The 27,192-nt window shown below is 47.3% G+C and overlaps 1 protein-coding gene across 4 annotated transcripts in view; it reads right to left on the reverse strand.

Moving 5' to 3' along the window:
* Positions 1–27,192, reverse strand: part of mpped2a (metallophosphoesterase domain containing 2a) — a 289,849-nt gene that overhangs the window by 21,886 nt on the left and 240,771 nt on the right. For all 4 annotated transcript variants that reach the window (XM_072466237.1, XM_072466240.1, XM_072466238.1 and 1 more), the window contains exons 5-6: positions 17,291–17,406; positions 14,042–14,155 (exon numbers count right to left, since the gene is read on the reverse strand). In XM_072466237.1, the coding sequence (XP_072322338.1) occupies positions 14,042–14,155; positions 17,291–17,406 (230 nt within the window). The remainder of the gene's footprint in view (positions 1–14,041; positions 14,156–17,290; positions 17,407–27,192) is intronic.

The raw sequence follows: 27,192 nt of genomic DNA on the forward strand, positions 1-27,192 counted from the left end.
GCAGTTTGAAAAATCTCACTCCAATTAATATTAAACGATTACCCTGTGACAGACTCGATGGCATTCTGTTTGCAAGTTAATTTTGGCAAAAAATCAGCCAACGGCTCAGTTCGCTGCAGCAGGTTTGTCACTCCGAGCACAGCGTTGAATTCTACTTCAAATATTAACTTGGATTAATGATTAACTCTTCGCTCCTCCAACACTGGCTACATGTCCATTGCCCCATTCACTTCTTTCCACCATTGGCAGCTGTGACCTGAGCTGCCTGGGCCCTAACCTCTGGGATTATTTATCTAAACCTCTCCGTCTCTGACCTCTCTCGATCTTAAATCCCTGCTTACAACCGACTCCTTTGGTCACCTTTCATACCGTCTTCGTCTTTGCCTCCGTGGTCAGATTTCTTTTGTCTGATTCTGCTCCGATGAAGCACCTTTGGATATTTTCCTTTGCTAGAGGTGCTACAAAATGTGTTGCTAGCTCTTGGTACTTGGCAATTCATAAGGTTCCCTTCCCAGGTCTTCCACCAAGCAGTTTTCACAACAGGAGGTGCACAGTGAGTGCAGTCCATGGTCATGTCAATTTAAAGGGTTCAACAGATTTTCCTTAAATTCATTCTCAGAGGGCATTGAGATTAAGGTTTGTGGAAAATTGTTCCAGTCCGAAATTGTTCTTGGGGAAAATGAAATTAGCAAAGGAAGCACACAGGGGTGTATATAATTGGAACAATTGGTTACGACCTCTTTAGGCTGTCATTTTGGGGCTTAAACTACTGCTTGGAAATATTTAATTATTCATTAAAACGTTTACAGAGGCATGTCAACTCAGGTGACTGTGCGGAGTTTGCACATTCTCCCCGTGTCCGTGTGGGTGTCCTCCCACAGTCCAAAGATGGGCAGGTTAGGTGGATTGGCCATGATAAATTGCCCCTTCGTGTCCAAAGGTTAGGTGGGAACATGGGCCGAAGTAGGGTTCTCTTTCGGAGGGTCGGTGCAGACTCAATGGGCCGAATGGCCTCCTTCTGCATTGTAGGGATTCTATGATTCGTCACCTTTTGTGGATTGTGGAAATGGTGCCAGCCCAGCAATATAACTAACCGGGCGGCACTACAATCTCACGAGTAATTGAAATTAACTGAGCTGCCTAGTTTTGAATTTTCTCAAGGAGGGCAATGTTTTTAGCAGTGTATGATTCCCATACCCTAAATGTGGTTTAATCAATGTCTTGTACAGAATTTCCTTTTGTTGAAGAAAGGTGGAAGTTTCTTTTTACAAACCCAAGTATTTTGGACACTTTTGAAGCTGCGTGTTGCCTTTGTATGTTCCAGTATAAAATATTTTGGATGTGGATTCCCAAGTGATGTGTTGGGTGCTCTGATCCGTGGAACACATACAGGCCACCAACACTTAAAATAGTACAACACTATTTTATTAAGGTAGAAACTGTTGAACATACTTTCACTGTGGGTTAAGACAATGTTAGATTAAACTAAAGACCCATGCCTGTCCTAACCAGTCTATGCACTCAGCACATGGTGAAGATCTGTGCTGGAAGCTGTAAGCTCTGTCCTTCTGAGAAGCTGCATCCCGAATGAGCGGGAACTCTGATGCCCTCTGTCTATATAGTGAATGTGCTCTAACTGGTGATTGGCTGCGGTGTTGTGTGTGTTGGTTGGTCTTGCTGTGTGTCCATCAGTGTGTGTGTCTGCACCATGATACACTGGTGTATATTATGACATCCCCCCTTTTATAAAAAAATGTATGTGTGTGGCAATAAATAATGCGTGATGAGAATGTTCCTAACTACGTATGGGGTGCGAAGACATATTTACAGGACTACGTACATGAGAACTAAGCTATTTACATGGGAAGGTGCCTGGTGCAGAGAAGCAGTATGCAACAAGAGTAACGAGATCAACACTATATACAAACCAGGGAAACGATCAAACAAAGCAACGAAACAATTCAGAGAATCCATAAATTCGAAGAGTTCATAAATCTAGTCTCTGAGGTGGGTGACGAATTCTGTTTGACTGCCTCAAGGGTGGGCCGAGAGCCGCCGGTTCAGGAGCGGGCTGGACTGCGTCAAAGTCAGGGGAAGGCAGAGTGACAGGAAGCTCTGCATAGTCCATGGCTGGGTCAGCAGGAGGGCGAGGCAACACTGGAGGATCACGTGGCGAGCGTGGGACGAGACGAAGGGCGCGTCGATTGCGGCGCAGAATAGAGCCATCCGGTAGACGAACCAAAAACGAGCGGGGGGCCACCTGTCGAAGATCAACAGCGGTTGCAGACCAGCCACCATCTGGAAGATTGACACGGACGTTGTTATCTGGAGCCAGAGCAGGGAGATCAGCTGCACGGGAGTCATGAGCCGCCTTGTGCTGTGCATGAGACAGCTGCATCCGGCGAAGGACCGGAACGTGGTCGAGGTCTGGGACATGGATGGACGGCACCGTCGTCCTCCGGGTGCGACTCATGAGTAACGAGGCTGGCAACAGGCCAGTGGACAGTGGGGCGGAGCGATAGGCCAGCAAGGCAAGGTAGAAATCAGACCCAGCATCGGCAGCCTTGCATCGGAGCCGTTTGACGATATGTACTCCCTTCTCTGCTTTGCCGTTTGATTGGGGGCACAGGGGACTGGATGTCACATGGGCAAAATTGTACTGCCCGGCAAAGTTGGACCATTCTTGGCTGGCGAAGCAGGGGTCATTATCCGACATAACCGTGAGCGGGATGCCGTGTCGAGCAAAGGTTTCTTTACATGCACGAATGACTGCAGACGAGGTGAGGTCGTGCAACCGTATCACCTCCGGGTAATTCGAAAAGTAGTCCACGATCAGGACATAGTCTCTACCCAGCGCGTGGAACAGGTCGATGCCCACCTTGGTCCATGGTGACGTGACCAACTCATGGGGCTGCAAGGTCTCACGTGGTTGGGCCGGCTGGAAGCGCTGACAAGTGGGGCAGTTGAGCACTGTGTTGGCTATGTCCTCATTAATGCCGGGCCTGTACACTGCCTCTCGGGCCGGTCGGCAGCACTTTTCCATGCCAAGGTGGCCCCCGTGTAGTTGTTCCAGGACAAGCTGGCGCATGCTTTGCGGGATGACAATGCTGTCCAGTTTTAGAAGAACCCCGTCTAATACCGCCAGATCATCTTTGACATTATAGAATTGAGGGCATTGTCCCTTGAGCCACCCGTCCGTTAGGTGGCGCATGACACGCTGTAGCAAGGGGTCAACCACCGTCTCGCGGTGAATTTGGACGAGGCGTTCGTCCGAGCAGGTAGATTGGAGGCTGCGAATGCCACATGGGCGTCAACCTGACAGACAAATCCCGCTGGGTCACATGGAGTGTTGACTGCCCTGGAGAGAGCATCAGCAATTATGAGGTCCTTGCCTGGGGTGTATACGAGCTGGAAGTCATATCGCCGGAGCTTGAGAAGAATACACTGGAGGCGAGGCGTCATGTCGTTCAAGTCTTTCTGTATTATATTGACCAGCGGGCGATGGTCGGTCTCGACGGTGAATTGAGGAAGTCCGTACACATAATCGTGAAACTTAACAACACCGGTCAGAAGGCCCAGGCACTCCTTTTCTATCTGCACGTAGCGCTGCTCCGTGGGGGTCATCGCACGTGACGCATATGCAATGGGGGTCCATGATGAGGCCTCATCACATTGAAGGAGCACTGCCCCAATGCCGGATTGGCTGGCATCGGTCGAAATTTTGGTCTCCTTTGCTGGATCAAAGAAAGCTAAGACCGGGGCCGTGGTCAGTTTTGCCTTGCGTTCTCTCCATTCGCGCTCGTGGGCAGGGAGCCATTGGAAGTCTGTCGTCTTCCTGAATAGGTTCCTGAGAGCCGTGGTATGAGAGGCGAGGTTAGGGATGAATTTCCCTAAGAAATTGACCATGCCCAGAAATCGGAGGACCGCATTCTTGTCCTCTGGTGTTTTCATAGCTGTGATGGCAGCTACCTTGTCCGCATCCGGCTGCACACCCAATTGGGAGATGTGGTCCCCGAGGAACTTAAGTTCTGTCTGGCCAAAAGAGCATTTGGCCCTGTTGAGGCGGAGGCCATGCTCATGTATACGTCTGAATACGCGCTGGAGGCGACTAACATGCTCCTGCGGGGTGGTGGACCAAATGATTATGTCATCGACATAGACGCGAACACCTTCAATACCTTCCATCATTTGTTCCATAATCCTATGGAACACTTCTGATGCAGAGATGATCTCAAACGGCATCCTGTTGTAATAATATCTTCCAAAGGGGGTGTTAAATGTGCAGAGTTTCCTGCTGGATTTATCAAGATGGATTTGCCAGAATCTTTTTGAGGCGTTGAGTTTGGTAAAGAGCTTGGCGCGAGCCACCTCACATGTGAGCGCTTCGCGCTTGGGAATTGGATAGTGCTCCCTCATAATATTGCGATTTAGATCCTTGGGATCAATGCAAATTCTCAATTCGCCGGAAGGCTTTTTTACACATAACATGGAACTGACCCAGTCGGTCGGTTCCGTGACTTTGGAAATCACTCCTTAGTTCTGGAGGTCCTGCAGCTGCTGCTTGAGGCGGTCCTTAAGGGGCGCTGGGACCCTGCGACTCCATGATACGCGACCAGATCGTTTTCGGTGTTCAGTCGGACCCCCTACGCCAGCAGCTCCTCAAGGTAAAGCAGCTCACTTTTCGCAGACTCCCGCTCTTGTGCGCAAAATGGCCGCCCTCATCCAGGCTGAGGCCCTGGAGTTGCTCGATTGCTTGGACCAGTTCTGCCATGCAGGGACCTTGCCGCGCTGTTTCAGCCGCTTGGATGTGGGAATACCGACTAGTGGCGTGTTCATGTGGCACGCAGGTCTCAATGGCAGTCGCTACGGTGAGCTGCTTTACCTTGAGGAGCTGCTGGCGTAGGGGGTCCGACTGAACACCGAAAACGATCTGGTCGCGTATCATGGAGTCGGAGGTGGGCCCGTAATTACAGGACTGCGCAAGGATGCGGAGATGGGTGAGAAAGGACTGGAAAGGTTCATCCTTACCCTGCAAACGCTGTTGGAATACATAGCGCTCGAAACTTTCATTCACCTCAATGTCGCAGTGACTGTCAAACTTAAGGAGGACCGTCTTGAATTTTGATTTATCTTCACCATCAGCAAAGGTGAGAGAATTGAAAATGTGGATGGCATGTTCCCCGGCCGTGGATAGGAAGAAAGCGATCTTCCTGGTGTCTGAGGCATCTTCCCGGTCTGTGGCTTCAAGGTAGAGCTGGAAGCGTTGTTTGAATATCTTCCAGTTGGCCCATAGGTTACCGGTGATGCGGAGCGGCGGCGGCGGGCGGACGCTGTCCATTTTGCAGGATGGCTGTATGCTGGTGGAAGGCAGATCACTTGCAGGTAGGTCTAAGAAGTTCTAACATCCCTCAACTACTGGTACCATGATGTGTTGGGTGCTCTGGATCCGTGGAACACATACAGGCCACCAACACTTAAAATAGTACAAGACTATTTTATTAAGGTAGAAACTGTTGAACATACTTTCACTGTGGGTTAACACGATGTTAGATTAAACTAAAGACCTATGCCTGTCCTAACCAGTCAATGCACTCAGCACATGGTGACGAACTGTGCTGGAAGCTGGAAGCTCTGTCCTTCTGAGAGGCTGCATCCCGAATGAGCGGGAACTCTGATGCCCTCTGTCTATAATAGTGAGTGTGCTCTAACTGGTGATTGGCTGCGGTGTTGTGTGTGTTGATTGGTCTTGCTGTGTGTTCATCAGTGTGTGTGTCTGCACCATGATATACTGGTGTATATTATGACACCAAGTACCTTCAAGGGGCTAATCACAGATTGTTCTGGCATAAAAGGAAGCCATTTGGCCAATCTTGTCTGCACCAGCTCCCCAAATGACTATCATGGCTTAGTGCTTTTCCCCTATATTCCTGCATATTGATTACTTGAATAGAAACATCTAACGCCTTCTTGAATGCCTCAATTGAACCTGCCTCCAGCACACTTCCAGGCAGTGCATTCCAGACCCGAACTGCTCATTGTGTGAAAACGATTTTTCTCCCATCACGTTTGCTTCTTTTGAAAAGCACTTTCAATCTGTGCCCTCTCATTCTTGATCATTTTACAAGCAGGAACAGTTTCTTCCTATCTACTCTGTGCAGCCCCCTCATGATTTTGAACATCTCGATCAAATCTCCTCTCAGCCTTCTACTCTCCAAGTAGAACAGTCCCAACCTCTCCAATCTATCCTCATAACTGAAGTTTCTCATCCCTGGAACGATTTTTGTAAACCTCTTCTGCCTCTCTCCAATGCGTCCACATCTTCCTATCGTGTGGCACCTGGAACTGTACACAGTACTCCAGCTGAGGTCTAACTGGTGTCTTGAAATCATACACTGTGTAGTTTGATGGACAGGGAGTACTGCTGATTCTCATGAGTTTGTCTCACCTGCTGTTTCACTCATGGCTCTGTAGATTAGGCAGTCATCTGCAAAGAGTCTGATCTGGCTTGATATCCCATACTGGGTGTCATGTACAAAGTGGAGCAACAAAAAGGGATCTAGGACAGTAGTTTGGGGCACCTTATTTAAGATTGGTTTCCAGTTTGAGACTTCCCCATTGAGCTATCCACAGAATCATAGTCGACACAAGTAGGATAATTAGGAATGGAAATTTAACAGCTGATAACTTTCTTTTTGGGGGTGGTCTGTCAATGGACTGTTGGTCACAGGGATACCGGGGTGTGAAATCCTGAGTGCACGAGACAGTACTTCAAAGGCTCTGTTAGATTACCAAAGTTTTTTCTACTATGGTGGGCATATCCCCAACGACATGCAGGGGGACTTTGTCAGCACTGGGGTGCTGCTTTGGGCTTCAGTAGAGACCTTGGGTGGGATTCTCTGCCCCGCCACGCCACATTTCTGCCCCAGCCCGCCGGTGGGATTCTCCGTTACGCCGGCCGGTCAATGGGGCTTCCCATTGTGGGGCAGCTCCATGCTGTCGGGAAACCCCCGGGCACCAGCAAAACGGAGAATCCCGCCGGCGGAGAATCCCGCCCCTTAAGTTGGAGTTTGGAGACTGAGGGAGTTTGATGAAGAGGGAGTGAGGTTATCCTTCGAGTATGATCGGTGATTCGTTGAGTGCCGTGTCTATGTTCAGGTAAGTATTTACTACTTTAATTGCTTCTAGTTTTTAAGGTCTTATTTTGTGGTTCATCATTTGTAAGGGCTACCTTCCGTAACTACGAGAAGCAGGGAAAGAGGGCCCTAGAGTAATTGAGTATATCGAGGTGGTCACACTGCAGGCTAAGAGTCTACAGGCTGGAAGGGAATGGATGGCCACCGGTGGCTGAGCAAAAGGACTAGGCAGGTCGTGCAGGAATCTGCTGTGGCTATTCCCCTAAAAACAGATATACCGCTTTGGATACAGTTGAGGGGAATGACCTCTCGGGGAGAAGAAGCAATAGCCTAATTTGTCGCACACAGTTGATTCTGCTGCACAGGAGAGGAGTAAAAAGTATGGGAATGCAATAGTTCTAGGGGATTCAATTGTGACAGGAATAGGTAGTTTCTGTAGCCACAAACAAGACCCTGGTGCTAGGGTCAAGGACGTTTCAGAGCAGCTACAGGACATTCTGAAGGGGGAGGATGAACAGCCAGTGGTCGTGGTACATATTGGTACAAACGACATAGGTTAAAAAAGGGGGTGAGGTCCTAAAAGCAGGGTTAGGAAGTAAGTTGAAAAGTAGGGCCTCAAAGGTAGTGATCGTAACGTTACTTTCAGTGCCACGTGCTAGTCAGAGTAGAAATACATGACTGAAGAGATGGTGTGAGGGGCAGGGTTTCATGTCAAGGGTCATTGGGACTGGTTCTGGGGGAGGAACCAGTACAAACTGGACGGGCTACACCGGTGCAGGACTGATGTCCGAGGGGGAATATTTGCTGGAGTGGTTGGGGAGGGTTTAAATTAAAATGGCAGGAGAATGAGAACCTTTGCAAGGAGTCAGAGAAGGGGGAATCAAGGACAAGAACAAAGACAATAAGGGGAATAGGAAAAGTGATAGGCAGAGAAATCAAGGGCCAGAATCAAACAGGACCTCAGTAAAAGATAGTGGGAATGGGACAAGTAATGTTAAAAAGACAAGCCTTAAGGATTCATGCTTTAATGCATGGAGCATTCGCAATAAAGTGGATTAATTAATCTCGCAAATAGATATAAACGGGTATGATATAACGGAATTCTACAGATATAGCTGCAGGGTTTCAGGGATGGGAACTGAACATCCCAGGAGTATTCAGTATTTAGGAAGGGCAGACAAAAAGTAAAAGGTCATGGAGGTGCATTGCCGGTTAAAGAGGAAATTCACGCAATAGTGAGGAAAAATATAAGCTCCGACGATGTGGAATCTGTATTAGTAGATCTGAGAAACACTAAGGAGCAAATAACCTTAGTGGGGGCTGTAACCCCCAAACTGTGGTGGTGATGTTGGGAATGGCATTTAACAGGAAATTAGAGATGCATGCAATAAAGGAAAATCTGTAATTACGGGTGACTTTAATTTGCATTATAGATTGGGCAAATCAAATTAGTAACAATACCGTAGAGGAGGAATTCCTGGAGTGTATACGGGATGGTTTTCTGGACCAATACGCTGAGGAGCCAACTAGAGAACAGGCCATCCTAGACTGGGTATTATGTATTGAGAAAGGAATAATTGGCAATATAGTTGTGCGAGACCCCTTGGGGATGAGTGACTATAATATGATAGAATTCTTCATCAAGATGGAGAGTGACATAGTTGATTCTGAGGCTAGGGTCCTGAATCTTACTAAATGAAATTATGCTGATATGAGATGCGAGTTGACTATGATGGACTGGGAAATGTTACCGAAAGGTATGATGGTGGATAGGCAATGGCAAACATTCAGTGAGTGCATGGGTGAATTGCAATAATTGTTTAGTCTAGTCTGGCGCTAGAGTGAAACGGGAAAGATGACCAGACCATGGCTTATAAGGGAATATATAGACAGTATTAGATCTAAGCAAGAGGCACACAAATTGGCCATAAAAAACAACAGACCTTGGGATTAGTTTTGCTTTCAGCAAAGGAGGACCAAGGGGTTGATTAAGAAGAGTATGAGAGAAAGCTTGTGGAGAACATAAAACTGACAGTAAAACTTTCTATAGGTATGTGAAGAGAAAAAGATTGGTGAAAACAAATGTAGGACCCTTACAGTTAGAAACAGGGGACTTTAAAAAAGGGAACAAAGAATTGTCTGACCAACTAAACACATACTTTGCTTCGGACTTCACAAAGGAGAACACGGTTAATATACCAGAAATATTGGGGAGCACAGGGTTTCTTGAGAGGGAAGAACTGAAAGAAATCAGTATTAGTAGGGAAATGGTGTTGGGGAAATTGATGGGATTGAAGGCTGATAAATTCCCAGAGCCTAATAATCTACATCTCAGAGTACTTAAGGAAGTGGTCCTAGAAATCCTGGATGCCTTGGTGGTCACCTTCCAAGATTCTGTAGACTCCGGAATAGTTTGTAAAGATTGGAGGGTAGCAATGTAACCCCACTATTTAAAAAGAGAGGTAGAGAGAAAACAGAGACTTATAGACCAGTCGGCCTGATGTCGTTAGTGGGGAAAATTCTAGAATTCATGACAAAAGATTTTATAGTAGAGAACTTGGAAAATGACAAGATCAGACATGGATTCTCGAAAGGGAAATCATTCTTCGCAAATCTACTGGAATTCTTTGAGGATGTGACTTTGAGTTGATGAAGGGGAGCCAGTGGATGTGGTTTATTAGGACTTGCAGAAGGCTTTCGACAAAGTATCATATAGCATGTAAAAATTAAAACGCATGGGATTGGGAGTAACGTATTGCAATGGATAAAAATCTGGTTGTCTGACAGAAAACAAAGAATAGGAATAAACTGGTCTTTTTTAAACTGGCAGGCACTGACTAGTGGCGTACCACAGGCATCAGTGCTGGGACCCAGCTATTCACAATGGGTGGCCCCCCGACTCGGTGAAGCGACGAGGCAGTTAAATCTCATGAAAGTCCTCTCAAGGGATTTACAAAGCTCGGGACGCTCGTCATGATCTGGATATTGCCCTCACTGGGCGGGATCCAGATTTGCGCATTTAAGTTAGCAGTTAGCTTCATTTAAATATGTCTGCGTCGGAGTATCCCAAGGCCTGAGATCGAACTCCCGTGCCTGGTAGACCTCGCCGTGGTGCCATTTAGCACGTGTTTCCACAAACATGAAGCAGGTGCAACGGCACTTCGGAGGGTTTCCCAGGTGATCAGAGGCCCCGGGGATGCTGAGCTCCAAGCAGGGCGGTATCCTGGAATACACAATGCCACTTGGCACTGCCAGTCTGGCACCTTGGCTCTGCCACCCAGGCACTCTGGTAGTGGCACCCCAACACTACCAGACTGGCAGGAGCATTGCCAGGGTGCCAGGCTGGCAGTGCCAAGGCTGCCGGGTGCCAGGTTGCCCGTGCTGGAGATTGAGCCACAGGTGCCCTGCCTTTATGAGGTGGGGTGTCAGGGCTCGAGGCCCCCTAGGAGGTAAATTGGGGGGTTTGTAGGCTGCAGTGGGGGGTATTTAAAAATGGTGCCTGATCTTTTCCTGAGCTTGTCAGAGCAGAAAAAGAATGTAAGTGTGGCCTTGACGGGGTGTTTCCCGCAGTGGCCCCCCAAAAAAATCAATGTTCCATTTGATAGTGGGGTTAATCTTGGCGCTGCAGTCTCCGAGAAACACCCCGCTATTCGCGCCCAAATCACGACTCTCTTTTTCCTGTTAAATCTCGTTCAAAATATATTAATAATTTAGATGAGGGAACTAAATATAATATCTCCAAATTTGCAGATGACACAAAGCTAGGTAAGGGGGTGAGCTGTGAGGAGGATGCAGAGATGCTTCAGTGTGATTTGGATAAGTTGAGTGAGTGGGCAAATGCATGGCAGATCCTGTGTAACGTGGATAAATGTAAGATTATCCACATTGGTAGCAAAAACAGGAAGGCAGATAATCTGAATTGCTATAAATTGAGAGAAGGGAGCATGCAATGAGACCTGGGTGTCCGCGTACACCAGTCGCTGAGGGTAAGTATGCAGGTGCAGAAAGTGGTAAAGAAAGCAAATGGTATGTTTGCCTTCGTAGTGAGAGGATTCAAGTACAGCAGCAGGGATATCTTGCTGCAATTATATAGGGCCTTGGTGAGACCACACTGGAATATTGTGTGAAGTTTTGCTCTCCTTATCTGAGAAAGGATGCTCTTGCTATGGAAGGAGTGCAATGAAGGTTTACTAGACTGATTTCTGGGAAGGCGGGACTGAAATTTGAGTTGCTTGGGATTATATTTGCTGGAGTTCAGAAGAATGAGGGGGGGCTCTCATGGAAACCTATAACATTCTAACAGGACAGGACAGGGTAGATGCAGGAAGGATGTTCCTGATGGTGGGTGTGTCCAGAACCAGGGGTCACAGTCTGAGGATACAGGGTAGACAATTTAGGACAGAGAAGAGGAGAAATGTTTTAAACCAGAGGGGGGAGTCTGTGGAATTCATTACCACAGAAAGTAGTTGAGGCCAAAATATTGTATGTTTTCAAGAAGGAGTTAGATACAGCTCTTGGGGGCAAAAGGATCAAAGGATACGGGGGGAGGTGGGAACAGGCTATTGAGTTGGGTGATCAGCCATGATCATAATGAATGGTGGAGGAGGCTCAAAGGGCTGAATGCCTCCTGCCGCTCCTACTTTCTATGTTTCTATGTCAGGAATGTGAAGGAATATTATCTTCTTGGGTGAATGAGAGAAGCTCCAGAAACATTCGAGGAGCTCAACACTAACCAGGACCAAGCAGCTGGTACATCATCCACCACCGTAAACATTTATTCCTTCCACCACTGACACACAGTGGCTTTAGTGTGTACCACATACAAGATCCACTAATACAAGTCGCCAAGGCTCCTCACTTGCATCTTTTAAACCTGCAATCTAGGACGACAAGGACAACCGATACATGGAAAGACCACAACCTACAAATTCCTCTCCAAGCCACAAACCATCTTCTTTACTCAAGGAACATCTACCGTCCTCCATGCAATCGAAGGTATTTACAGCCAAGCTAAAGGCAGGTGGTCTGTTTTTTATCATAAATTTTTTTTTAACCGGGCTAAGACAGCAGTCAGCTGGGCTGCTCAATTTTCCATATACCCCGATCAGCAAGTTGTCTGTTTACCTGGTGTTCAGGGTTTGGCAATCCTTGCGTTTAGCCCATAAAATAGCTTGGATAGGGTGAATATCACAATCACACATCCTGTCACCACTGAGATGTCCCATACGCCTTCCCCAGGCTTAAAATCCATCCCTCTCTCAGGCCTATCTCTCTGCTCTGATGTGTAGACTTTCAAAACCGAACCCGAATGTCACCTTATTTACCTCATCCACAACTTGGCCTTTCACCCAAGTCTGTTAACAAGAACTGTCCTTTACAATCGATTTTCTTTTTTTTCCTGACAAAAATAAGGCACAGAGTTTTATCGGTGATTTGCTACTTCCAAATTGTCCGGTGAAAAGCCGTTTATCAGCTGGGACGGTGAACCAAGTCCCCATCAGCCCTCTTAGGTGGATGCTAAAAGTTTCCATGGTAACCACTTCTGAGGAATAGCCAGGGGAGAGTTCTCCCCAGTGTCCTGGGCCAATATTTATCCTCAACTAACACCACTAAAATTGATTCCGCTGTTTTTATCACACTGATATTTGTGGCAGCTTGCTGTGTGCAAATTGGCAGCTGTGTTTCCTACATTGAAACAGTGACTGGGTCGCCATTTCAGACAGAGATGAGGAGGAATTTCTTTTCTAAAGGGGTACTGAATCTGTGGAATTCTTTACTGCAGAGGGATTTAGAGGCTCGGATTTTAGGTATGTTCCAGGCTGAGATGGACAAATATTCAATCAGTAAAAGAATCAAGGGTTATGGCCATACGGCCGGAAAGTAGAGTGCAGGATTACATCAGATCAGCCATGATCTCATTGAATGGCAGAGCAGACCCGATGGGCTGATTGGCCTACTTCTGCTCCTACAACTTATGGTTTATTACAAATAACATGTAATTGGCTTTGAAGCGCTTTAGGACATCCTAAGGCTGTGAGAGGCACGATAGAAATGGAAGTCTTTCTTTTTTCTTTGTTAGTAATATCACTAGGTAAGGGTTAAAGTGTCAAATAAAGTCCTCCAGCCCTGTTGTTGTTTCATACAGTTGTCATAGTAATGAATCAGTAATCCAGTGGCTGCAAACTCAAATGCGCCATGGAAAGCTGCGAAGCTGGTAATTTGTGGGCCCGCTTGCGAAAAGGGAGAGCTGCCAACTGGTCACAAACGTTCAACTGGAAAAATGACCTGCATTTACATAGTGCCTCTCATGACGTCGTAAAGCACTTTGCAGCAAATGAGGTACTTTTGGAGTGCAGTTACTGGTGCATTTTAGGAAAAACAGCAGCACACATCAAGATCTCATACTGTAATGTCATAATGACCAGACAATCTGCTTTAGGGATATTGAGTGAGGGATAAATATGGGCCTGAGCACTGGAGAGAATGCCCCTGCTGCCCTTCTCCCAAATAGTGTCACGTCTGACCTCACCTCAATTTACTGCCTCATCCAAAAGATGACATTTGTTGACAGTGCAGCACTCCTTCGGTACTGCACTAGCAGTAGATTATCAGCCTAGATTATCAGCAATGGGACTTCATTCCACATCCCTTCAACTCAGAGGGGAGAGTGCTACCCACTGAATCACAGCTGAAACTAACATGTTCACGTAAGGCAAAGGATCTGGCCATTCCCAGCTGCCGATACCAATTCCACTCCCTAATTAACCCCCTTCAAAAAGATCTGGCAAGTCACATAAAAAAGAAACAAATCCTCGATCACCACCCTCTTGGGGATGGGTACTGACTATGGTCTAGTCATACCCTAAGAATATTAAAAATGCACTTTGGGAATAAAAAGAGTCACCCACCCTCGTGAATTCCTCCAAAGACGTGTAGTTTTGGCCGTACTCGCCTCTGCACTGTGTTTAAGAGCTCGACACAGCCAACTCTCTGTAATTCTTTGGGAACCCAGTCTCGAAAACCTGAAACCAAAAATTTAAATGAAAAAAATTGCAATAGAATAGGAGCCCTTTCCAATGCCATCGCTGAATAATGGAGTTGCACCGTGCTGATGTGTTAATTATTGTTACAGTGGAAATGCCCTGATTAATTAAAAACTTTGATGGCAGAAACTAACAGGTTCTCCCATGTTTTGTTCCAAAAGGTTAGGATCCTTTCACACAGTGCTTTATGTGTCTGTTAAAGGGGAGATAACTGTAACCCGTTAAAGTCCAAAAAGTGTAATTGCTTTTCACAAATTCTCATCAATCAGAAGTTGTTGCTGTTTTCATATCTGCTCAATCTTCCCTCAGAGAACCGATTGAAGACGTGTTGGTATCCACAGGCTGATTAACAATATAATACACTGCAATGTGGAATATACTGGAACACATTGACTAATATGACACCTTCCTGACAAATTAGAGCCAGAAACTAGCGGATCTTCTGTGCTGCCATCATGATAGGTTAGTAACGTGTTAAAGTACAAGTAAATTCTTGAGAGATGCTGGTCCATATTGTTTTGACAGATTCAATTTTTGCTGGCAGAGGAAAGGGGGAGGGGTATGATTCGCACATGAGGTGAACCTGAACTCAGAGTAAGAAAATTTGAACTCCGTGTTGAGTTCAAATTTTCTCCGTTACAGTATGGTAGTCACACATTTATGGAGTAGAGGTAAACATTTTTGAAGGGCGGATGAAGTTTGTTTGGATATCATGATCTGAAGTTATTTAAATCCCCAGCACTTTACAAATGAAAAGGAAAACAGGTTGCAGGTGTCAGTGGGAGTTAAAAAACTCTGCCTTTTTGCTGTGATTGATAGACCAAGTGGTGCAGAATCTCTTCTAGCAGTTTTAATCGACAGGTTAAAGTGCCTATTAAGGGATGAGGGGTCTGAATATAAGTTTGTTTTTTAAGATATTAAGCACTTGAGATTTTTGAAATAAACTTTGAATGGGCTTTTAAGAATGGGATCTCTTAATATCAATTCTGTGTCGTGAAATCTGTACTGGATCTGTACTTTATTTTATTTCATCTCAACATAGCTCCTGAGGTTTGTCCATGGTAGATTACTGGGTGACTTGGCATGAGTTGACATGGAAGATATAAGAGGCCATGGGAGTGGATGGTGAGGGGGGCATGCATTGGCTAAAAGAGGTCATGGGGGGATGTGTGGATGGGGCCATGAATTGGCATGGGATCTAACATGTTACTGAACATCTGGGATGGCAATGCGGCATGGTGGACCTTCAAACCAGCCCACCGTCGCACTCAATCTGCCCTGTAGCAGCCTATACTCTGCCCACGGTGTAGATGGGCCCATAGCTTTCCAGCCCCCAATTCCTCGGAGTGAAGCTCAAGGCATTTGGGGCACTTCTTTTGATGCAAGGCTGGCGAATGGGAAATTCCTCAATTTAAGCTGCCTGCCTTGGTAGCGAAAATCCAGTCATATCTCCACACATTTCCGATGGATAACGGCCTGGAATAGTTAAAGGATCGGGAGGCTTGGCATCAGTCTGATTGGGCAAATTGTGAAGGTACTTTCTATGGTTGTGACCATTTTTATGCCAACTGATATGGTGGCTGGTCCTATATGGAGGGTTACATAACCTATTCAATGGGGGACGGGGTTACCCGCCAGATGCAAATATTCCACTGGATGTCAATCCAGAACTGAAGCTGTGGTCTCTACACAGTGAGACTATCCAGAATGGAATTGATAACATGCCATCTTCTGACTCAGAGATGGGAACGTTACCACAGAGCTAGAAGCTCGCTTGTAAGCAAAAGGTCAGAATGGTCTTTTCTGCTGTGTAGTTTGAAATGACTAGCTTTATTTCTCCTCTTTGCATCCTCCTTTAAAGTAAGAGAGGAACTTGCACATGGGGAAATGTGACAGGCATGTTCCAAACTTTGCTATCAGATAGTGATGGCTCGAGAAATTTAAAGTCACCTGCAAGATATCTCTTTTTCTTTTATAATGAGAAATTAGTGTTTTATGAGGAAATGATGCAGACATGTGTTTTCAATGCCGGATTTCTTCGGGTGTCATTTTGTTGCTCATTATGGAGATAATATGAAGGTTTTCGAGAAGAGGGTAATCCCATCTTCATATATCACACGTTTCAGTTTTTAAAAATAAATTTAGAGTACTCAATTCATTTTTTCCAATTAAGGGGCAATTTAGCGTGGCCAATCCACCTACCCTGCTTATCTTTGGGTTGTGGGGGCGAAACCCACGCAAACACAGGGAGAATTTGCAAACTCCACACGGACAGTGTCCCAGGGCCAGGATTGAACCTGGGACCTCGGCGCTGTGAGGCAGCAGTGCTAACCACTGTGCCACCATGCTGCCACTGCAAGTATCAGTTTTGGCTCCACTGGTAAAACTCTTGATTCTTGAGTCAGGGAGTTGCAAATTCAAGACCCAGTTGAGCTCATAATCCAGACTGACACGCCCAGCGCAGTACTGAAAGAGACACATGCTTTGGAGGTGTTGTTTCTCAGCTGGAATATTAAACCGAGCCCCTGGTTGCTCTCTCAAATGCGTGCAAAAGACCCGATTGCACTGTTTCAAAGAAGAGCAAGGGAGTTCTCCCCAGTGTCTTGGTCAATAGTTATCCCTCAATCAGCATTACAAAAACACATCATCTGGTCATTATTACATTATCTTATAATGGAAACTTTCTGTGTAACATTTATTCCCCAACCGATGCCTAAACTAAATGATCTGGTCATATGTCTCATTGTTGTTTGTGAGATTGTGGTATGCAAAAATTGGCTGCAATTAGTGACCTCACTTCTGTGTCAGAGTAATTAATTTGCTGGACAGGTTAAATAACCATTATCACATTGCTGTGTAAGAGACGTTGATTGTTCCTCTTTGAAAAAGTGTCATGGGATCTTTTACACCATCTGAGAGAGCACATAGGGCCGCATTTAAACATCTCAATGACAGGATGGCACCTCAGACAGTGCAGCACTCCCTCATCACTGTACTTGGAGTGACAGCTGGATTACGCAGTCAAGTCTTTGGGGTGGAACACAATCTGACTGAGAGACACAAGTGCTAAGCGACATGTGGGTTTATTTACAAAAAACAGCTTTAACCACTTACCCAATGGTGGCCCATGAGTCATGAGAATATCGATACCCTCTGGAATTAGATTCCATTTGTCCAGCAAAGACTGGCCTCTGGGTAGGTTGAAGCCCCAGCCATTAAACCACGGTGTCCTTCAAGACAGAACAAACAATACCAATGCTGTGAGATATTTGCATGAATCCCCCACCAAGCATGTAAATGGGGTGTTACCGAGTGCCTTGAGGGAAGTCACATGGTGAAGATTGAGCTGTGACCCTCAGCCATTTCTGAAAGATACTGAGAAATGAAATATTAGCAGAAGTCCAGGCATCTAGCAGGAATGTCATTTCATATATATAAATAAATAATAAATAATCTATATTGTCACAAAGTAGGCTTATATGAACACTGCAATGAAGTTACTGTGAAAAGCCCCTAGTCGCCACATTCTGGCGCTGTTCAAGTAGACAGAGGGAGAATTCAGAATTCTCAGCTGGTACGGGAATTGAACCCGCGCTGCTGGCCTTGTTCTGCACCACAAACCAGCTGTCTAGCCCTCTGAGCTAAGCCAGCATAACAACTGAATTCAAAAAGGGCAGCACGGTAGCCTTGTGGATAGCACAATTGCTTCACAGCTCCAGGGTCCCAGGTTCGATTCCAGCTTGGGTCACTGTCTGTGCGGAGTCTGCACATCCTCCCCGTGTGTGCGTGGGTTTCCTCCGGGTGCTCCGGTTTCCTCCCACAGTCCAAAGATGTGCAGGTTAGGTGGATTGGCCATGATAAATTGCCCTTAGTGTCCAAAATTGCCCTTAGTGTTGGGTGGGGTGACTGGGTTATGGGGATAGGTGGCGGTGTTGACCTTGGGTAGGGTGCTCTTTCCAAGAGCCGGTGCAGACTCGATGGGCCGAATGGCCTCCTTCTGCACTGTAAATTCTATGAAAACTAGTTAAACACCTAGACGGAGCTCAGACAGATCAAAAACTAAGGGACAGATATGAGATCTTACCAGGTCACAGGCCTGGTTTGGGGGAGGGGGACGTGCGGGTGAGGACATTGCTGCTGCTAGGGTGGGGATGTGATGAAATACTGAGGAGCTGCATGGGGAGGGTCTGCATTGCAGCCCAGCGCTGGACACTTTTCCCAGCAGTGGGCAGGGCAGTCCGCAAACAGGGACAATTTGCAAATGTAAAGGGCCAATTGTTGGTTGCCTTCTTGGGTGCATGACATTTTGCCAGCAACCAAGGTGAGGCGAGGACCACCACCATCTGAATGTCGAGGTAGCCAAATGCATGGAGTTGGCCTCCTAGCAGCTTCCTGGTGGGATGTGTAGACCCTGGTTGTTCAAGGTGGCAATGGTTACTCCTGCAAATCCTGCACAACTAGCAATTTTGCACCTCAACCTTCAAGGACACTTCAAACTCGGATGCCTTCTCGTTCGCCCTGCAGCATCAGCAGTGGTCAATCAACCCTCATGACGGGGCTATTGAGGCTGCGGGCTGCTGACCCTCTGATGAGAGGCAACCCACTGTCCTTAATTAGATGTAGAGCGGAAGACTGTCATTCAGGTTCCGCTGCCCACTCATGCAGAAGGGCTTGGGAGCTGCTTTTGATCCCGCTTACAGGACCTGTCCCATGCTGGGTAAATCCTGGCCGTAGATTTTTGTTAGAAAGAGGTGTTGAGGGATGTGGGGCAAAGGCAGTTATCTGGAGTTAGGTTACAGGTTCTACTGAACCGTGGGACAGGCTTGAGGGGCTAAATGGCCTTCTCCTATTTCTGTGAATGGTCCAGCCAAGTGGTCTTTTGATTTCTTATGATCCAGGTTCTTTCTGAAATTTCCTTCTTTGTTACTCATCAAATTGCTTTAAAACAATGCCTTTGAAGAGCTCTCCTTGTTAAATACTAGTTCATAATTTGCAGTGCCCAGATTAAACTGCAGCCACAAAATCCAGACCAATTTGTTGTTTCATAACTGGCATATTCTTTTTTGCAAGTCTGTTTGCTTTCTTGAAAAATGTTGTCAAAATGACAACAATTTCTCAAGTGATGAAGTTGATCGAAAAGTGCAATCATCTGAAAACGTTGGGTTTGTAAAAATCAATGAATGATTTGAGAAGCACAGAATGTTGCGGCATGAATGAGGCCATCCAGCCCACGGAGTTTAAACTGCTCTTTCTCTCTATGTGAGTGAGCTTGTCTAACCCCCACCCTCCAACACCACTCTCCTTCTCACTCCCCATGCACTTTGCAGTGTCCAAGGGGGACATGGGGTTTTCCAACACACCCAGTCGGTGGTGGGGGAAATAACAAAAACTAATGCTTTCCTTCCTCTGCCCTGCTAATTGGGTTTAACTCAATACTTTTCACAGAGGGCAAAGGGCCAACAGCGAACGACCTCCATGCAATAAAAAGGCTGAGATTGCAGCAGTCTAATTGTACCATTACAACTGACTCCTGTGTCAATAATCAATCAGAAACCTTCAAAAATACTTTCAGTAAAAGCAAAATGCTGCGGATGCTAGAGATCTGAAATAAAAACAGAAAATGCTGGAGACACTCAGCAGGTCTGATAAAAGGCCATCAACTTGTAACGTCAATTCTGTTTCTCTCCCTACAGATGATGTCTGACCTGTTGAGTATTTCAGCATATTCTGTTTTCAGTTCAGATTTGCAGCATTCGCTGAGGGAATAAACTGCATAGGGTCAGTTCACTTGGGTTAATATGAAGCATATATCCGATGTGGATGGTAAATGAGTAAACCTTATCACAGAATCTTCACAATTTCTACCATCTTAAAATAAAATGTATACACACGGGCACTCACACCAACTCATTCGCTTTAACCCTGTTTATACTAAAATCTTCCAACTAGCATAACCTTTTTCTTAAGGGGCAATTTAGCGTGACCAATCCATCTCCCCTGCACATCTTTGGGTTGTGTGGGGTGAGACCCACGCAGACACAGGGAGAATGTGCAAACTCCACACGGACAGTGACCTGGGGCCCGGATCGAACCCGGGTCCTCGGTGCCGTGAGACAGCAGTGCTAACCACTGTGCCACCATCCACTAGCATCACTTTTACGTCATTCGTTGAGTCAGGTGTTTAGGCTGGGTCCAGATGTTTGTGCAGTTAAATTTAATTTTATTCGCAGGAACAGATTGGTAGAGCCAGATTTCAAAAAATAAGGAAATGAAAGCACTTGTATTTTTTTTAGTGCCTTTTACGACGACAGGACATCCCAAAGTGCTTTTGAGAGAATTAAGTACTGTTGAAGTGTGGTCACTGTCGGAAATTTGGCACCCGATTTGTGCACAGCAAGCTTCCACAATCGACAATGTGATAATGTCCAGAAAATCGGTTTTAGGTATTGCCTGGGGACAGCTTTCGCATCAAAGTGCTTGCCCTCGGCCACATCCGAAGAAAATATGTCAAAATCCACATGCAGGCTGATGATACACAGCTTTACCTCACCAGCAACTCTCTCCACCCTGCCACTGCCTCCGATTTGCCACATAGCTTGTCCAGCAGCCAGTGCTGGGTGGGCAGAAACTTCTTCTAATCGAGTAACAGGAAAACCAAAGCCATTGTCTTCAGGTTCCCATCCCAAATTCCATTCCCTTGTCATTGACACCATTCCTCTCACCACCGCCTGAGGCTAAACCATACTGTTCATTACATTCATGTGCTATTTGGCCTTGTGTGGTAGTCTGTATAGAGCTTTTACAGTACCTAGTAATGCTGGAACACCATTGGTAGATATTGTATGTTTCCCTTTGGTCAAGCTCCGCCCTGCAAGGCGGGGTATAAGAGCCCGTGCCACCCCAGCAGCCTTCTTTCTGTACCTGAGCTGCTGGGGGAAACATCTAGCTTATTAAAGCCTTCAGTTGGACTACAACCTCGCTTCAGTAGTCATTGATCATGCATCAATTTAATAAGCTAGATTTAAAAGGATGGAGCTCCGAATCAAGCCGGAGTGTCTGCAACTCAGCCCCCATGCAGCGAACTCAGCGGCAACCTTCAAGCACTGGCTGGCGTGTTTTAACAGATATCTTGGAATGGCCGAAAACACACCCACGGGAGAACAGAAATTGCAAGTCCTGCATTCGAGGGTGAGCCCAGAAATTTACACCCTCATCGAGAACGCGGAGGACTTTGATGCAGCAATGGAGCTGCTAAAAGGACATTATATTCGCCTGGTAAACCAGGTCTATGCCCGACATCTGCTAGGGACGAGGCGACAGATCCCTGGGGAATCGTTGGAAGAATTCTACCGTGCGCCCCTGGTGTTGGGGAGAAACTGCAGCTGCCCGCAAGTTTCGGCGAGCATCCACACAGAACTTTTGATCCGGGACGCTTTCGTTGCAGGTATGCTGTCCTCCCAAATCTGCCAGCGATTGCTGGAGAAAGACACCCTAGGCCTCAAGGAGGCACGGGCGCTTGCCAGCTCCCTGGATGTGGCCTCCCGAAACTCCCACGCTTACGCCCCTGACCGCGCGGCAGCCCCCTGGGCAGCGTGGAACCTCCCCCGTGGCCGATCACGAGACATCTCCCATCCCCCCGCAAGCTTGTGCTGCAAGACGGCCTGGCAACCCCGGGGGGCCCTGCTGCTATTTTTGTGGGCAGGCCAAGCACCCCCGGCAGCGGTGTCCAGCCTGCGCATCCACCTGCAAGGGATACGGTAAAAAGGGCCACTTAGTGGCGTTATGCCAGGCCCGGGCGGTCGCTGCGGTCTCTGGTGGCGAATGCGGACCGCCACCACAATCCTCTCCACGGTCCCTGTGTGGCCAGCGGGTGCCGCCATCTTCCTCCTCCAGGGCCACTGCGGCTTCCGGGCGCCGCCATCTTGTCCCGCGGACGCCACATACGATGGATGGGCGCCGCCATTTTGTGCACCTCCAGCCATGTTCGACCAATGGGTGCCGCCATCTTGGATGGACTCCCAGGACCCCAGCTTGGCTGACCACACACCACCTGAAGAGAACATTCAACTGCTGCCGCGATTAGCCTCGGTGACCCTGGACCAGTCCCGGCCTCGAACACTCTCAACGGCTACAACAACGGTACTAATCAACAGGCACGAGACGTCCTGCTTAATCGATTCTGGGAGCACGGAGAGCTTCATACACCCCGACACAGTAAGGCACTGTTCTCTCCCCGTCCACCCCGTTAATCAAAAAATCTCCCTGGCCTCCGGTTCTCACTCAGTAGAGATAAAGGGGTTTTGTGTAGTAAACCTCATGGTCCAGGGAAGGGAGTTTAAAAATTACCAGCTCTCCATCCTTCCCCACCTCTGCGCGGCTACACTCCTAGGTTTAGACTTCCAGTGCAACTTCCAAAGTCTAACTTTCAAATTCGGCGGCCCTATATCCCCTCTCACTGTCTGCAGCCTCGCGACCCTCAAGGTCGATCCACCTTTCCTGTTTGCGAACCTCAGCCTGGACTGCAAACCCGTTGCCACCAGGAGCAGACGGATCAGTGCCCAGGATCGGATCTTTATTAGGTCAGAGGTCCAACGGCTACTGAGGGAAGGAGTCATTGAATCTAGCAACAGTCCCTGGAGAGCTCAAGTAGTGGTGGTAAAGACCGGGGAGAAGCATAGGATGGTCATCGACTACAGTCAGACCATCAACAGGTTTACGCAGCTGGACGCGTACCCTCTACCCCACATATCCGACCAACAGGATCGCGCATTACAAGGTCTTCTCCATCGCTCTTAAGTCCGCCTACTACCAGCTCCCCATCCGCACTAGTGACCACAGGTACAATGCCTTTGAGGCAGATGGGCGGCTCTACCACTTCTTAAGGGTTCCCTTCGGTGTCACTAATGGGGTCTCGGTCTTCCAGCGCGAGATGGACCGAATGGTTGACCGGTACGGTTTACGGGCAACATTCCCGTATCTCGATAATGTCACCATCTGCGGCCACGACCAGCAGGACCATGACACCAACCTCCGAAAATTCCTCCAGACCGCAAAGATCCTTAACCTTACATATAACAAGGATAAATGCGTGTTTAGCACCGACCGTCTAGCCATCCTCGGCTACGTAGTGCGAAATGGAGTTAGAGGCCCCGACCCTGAACGCATGCGCCCCCTTATGGAGTTCCCCCTCCATCACTGCTCCAAGGCCCTGAAGCGCTGCCTCGGCTTTTTTTCTTACTATGACCAGTGGGTCCCCAACTATGCGGACAAGGCACGTCCCCTGATCCAATCCACAGCTTTTCCCCTGTCGATAGAAGCCCGCCAGGCCTTCAGCTGCATCAAAGAAGACATTGCAAAGGCCACGATGCACGCCATCGACGAGTCCCTCCCCTTCAGGTCGAGAGCGATGCGTCCGACGTAGCTCTGGTGGCCACCCTCAACCAAGCGGACAGACCCGTGGCCTTCTTCTCACGTACTCTTGATGCTTCTGAAATCCGCCACTCATCAGTCGAAAAGGAGGCACAAGCCATAGTAGAAGCTGTGCGACACTGGAGGCATTACCTGGCCGGCAGGAGATTCACTCTCCTCACTGACCAACGGTCGGTTGCTTTCATGTTCGATAATGCGCAGTGAGGCAAGATAAAAACGATAATATCTTGCGGTGGAGGATCGAACTCTCCACCTACAACTACGAGATCTTGCATCGTCCCGGGAAGCTAAACGATCCTCCTGATGCCCTGTCCCGCGGCACATGTGCCAACGCACAAGTGGACCGCCTCCGAGCCCTCCACGAGGACCTCTGCCACCCGGGGGTCACTCGCTTCTTCCACTTTATCAAGACCCGCAACCTGCCCTACTCCATCGAGGAGGTCAGGACAGCCACCAGGGACTGCCAAATCTGCGCGCAGTGCAAACCGCACTTCTACAGGCCAGAGAAAGCGCACCTGATAAAGGCTTCCCGTCCCTTTGAACGCCTCAGTATGGACTTCAAAGGCCCCCTCCCCTCCACCGACCGCAACACGTACTTCCTGAACGTGATTGATGAATACGCCCGGTTCCCATTCCCCATCCCCTGCCCCGACATGACCGCAACCACCGTCATCAAGGCCCTCCATAGCATCTTTGCACTGTTCGGGTTCCCCGCTTACATACATAGTGATAGGGGGTCCTCCTTTATTGGCGTCACCACCAAAGCTTCGACGATCAGAGGACGACCAGGGCCCCCGATCGACTGATTGCTTCATCTTAAAGTGTATATAGTTAATTGTGAAATTGTAAATAGTTACGACAATAAGACAAAACGCTATACGGAGGTATTATGGTACCTCCACAACTATAACTTCTACCACGTTACCATGTTGTAATACCAAGCCACCACCCCCGCCGGACTCTTTTTTAACAGAGGGTGAATGTGGTAGTCTGTGTAGAGGTATTACGGTACCTAGTAATGCTGGAACACCATTGGTAGATATTGTATGTTTCCCATTGGTCAAGCTGTATGGTAGCTCCGCCCTGCAAGGCGGGGTATAAGAGCCTGTGCTGTCCCAGCAGCCTTCCTTCTGTACCTGAGCTGCTGGGGGTAACATCTAGCTTATTAAAGCCTTCAGTTGGACTACAACCTCGCTTTAGTTGTCATTGATCGTGCATCAGCCTCAAAGTGAACTTCCTAACCCCACATCCTCACCACCCCCAATACCACCTACTTTCAGCAACATAATATCATCTGTCTTTACCCTCTGTTGCTGAAACTTTCATCCATGCTTTAGTTACTTCTAATTTTCATTAAACCAAGCCTTCCAGGTTGGTTTCCCACATTCTAAGCTAAATTCTCTGGCCTTTCCTCCAAAAGTTACTTTTGCCTTGCTGACTTCCTCCTAGTCTACAAAAACTTGCTAAAGTATAAAATGCTCTCTGACTGCTCCTTTGATCTATTTTCTTCCCAGTCCTCCCCCACACTGCTGCTTATTAAATGCTTTGAGGTGTTTCCTTTATGTGAGAAACAGAGGACAAACGCATTTATCTTTGCAATCTCATTCTGTCAAAACTAGCTCTTCATAATCATGTTGCGGAAAAACAATCTACAAGTGCCAATCACCATGACAGCCCCTCATTCTACTATATATCTCTGAATTTAAAAACTGGTGTGCATCAAAAACCCACAAGAAAATCACCAGTTCCACCCAGAAACTGAGACTCAGCAAGTTTCCACACCCTCTGCCCTTCTCTACCTGTTTCACCCAACTTTCCAAAATGGCATGACAGCCCATGTAGTGCCTCTGGACAGTCTCCACACTTCACCATCTCACTCGGCGGAGGTGCCATCTTTCCTTTGAGGCATTAAAGCGAGGCCCAAGTTTGCCCCGTCCCCCCCGCCCCCTCAAGTAATCTGTGCACAGACATGGCTGATGGGCAGTTGCAACCTTTGATATGAACCCAGAGTTAAACACCCGGAGTCACCATTCAAGTATCCAGGATGGTCAGGCATTCATAGTGGTCACTGACTTGAGGCAGGTGTGCCCCAAACATTTAGCTAATATCAGTTTTGGGAGGCAAACAAAGCTGTTGGGGTAATGAAAAATGGGATGGGGAGATTCACTCTCGTTATTGGAGGAAATGGAGGGTTGCAATATGATTTGACGTTGAGAAGCCAGTAATTAGAAAGTAGGAAACAGTAATATCCCAAACAATTACTTAATGGTAATCTGGGAAAAGTCCACAGTGTCAGAAGAAAGATACCAAAATTTCAGGCTCGACAATGCAGTAGCATCAAAACACCACAAATCATAGAGCACAGAAGGAGGCAATTCAACCTTCCATGATTGTGCTGTCTCTTTGGTCGAGCTATATAATTACACTCACTCTACTGGTCTTCCTCCTTACATCTGTATGTCTTTTCCTTCAAGTATTTATCCAACTCTCTTTTGAATATTGAATCTGCTTTCATCACCTTTTCAGGCCAAACATTTCAGAGCATGAGAACTCGCTGAGGAACCACAAATAATGTTTCCTAGTACTGCCTCTGGTTCTTTTACGATGATCTTAAATCCGGTTGCACTGGATACGGTTTCTCCACTCTCCTCTATCAAAAACCATTCATGATTTGCGAATACCTCAATCAAATCTCCTCTTAACCTTCTCTGCTCGAAGGAGAATAATTCTAACTTCTTCAGCTTCTCCACTTAACAGAAGTCCTTTATTCCTTTTGAGTAAATCTCTGCACACTCCCCAAGGCCTTGACATCCTTCATTCTAGTAATCGTGCTATGGGGTGGTTCTGTGAAGGTGCAAAGACCCCAAGGATGTTCTGAGACTTTGCTAGGTTTTATAAAAGGAACTCCCCAAAATGTATCACGGTGTGGCAGAATCATAGAATTTACAGTGCAGAAGGAGGCCATTCGGCCCATCGAGTCTGCACCGGCCCCTGGAAAGAGCACCTACTTAAGTCCTCCACCCTATAACCCAGTATCCCCACCTAATTGTTAAGGATGAGATTTCTAAATTCTTGGAAGTGCAGGGTCAGATTAGGACAAGTCAGCATGGATTTAGTAAGGGGAGGTCGTGCCTGACAAACCTGTTAGAGTTCTTTGAAGAGATAACAAATAGGTTAAACCAAGGAGAGCCAATGGATGTGATCTATCTTGACTTCAAAAAGGCCTTTGATAAGGTGCCTCACGGGAGACTGCTGAGTAAAATAAGGGCCCATGGTATTCGAGGCAAGGTACTAACATGGATTGACGATTGGCTGTCAGGCAGAAGGCAGAGAGTTGGGATAAAAGGTTCTTTTTCGGAATGGCAACCGGTGATGAGTGGTGTCCCGCAGGGTTCAGTGTTGGGGCCACAGCTGTTCTCTTTATATATTAACAATCTAGATGACGGGACTGGGGGCATTCTGGCTAAGTTTGCCGATGATACAAAGATAGGTGGAGGGGCAGGTAGTATGGAGGAGGTGGGGAGGCTGCAGAAAGATTTAGACAGTTTAGGAGAGTGGTCCAAGAAATGGCTGATGAAATTCAACGT

This window comes from Scyliorhinus torazame, chromosome 10 (assembly GCF_047496885.1).
Source record: "Scyliorhinus torazame isolate Kashiwa2021f chromosome 10, sScyTor2.1, whole genome shotgun sequence".
NCBI classification, from domain to species: domain Eukaryota; kingdom Metazoa; phylum Chordata; class Chondrichthyes; order Carcharhiniformes; family Scyliorhinidae; genus Scyliorhinus; species Scyliorhinus torazame.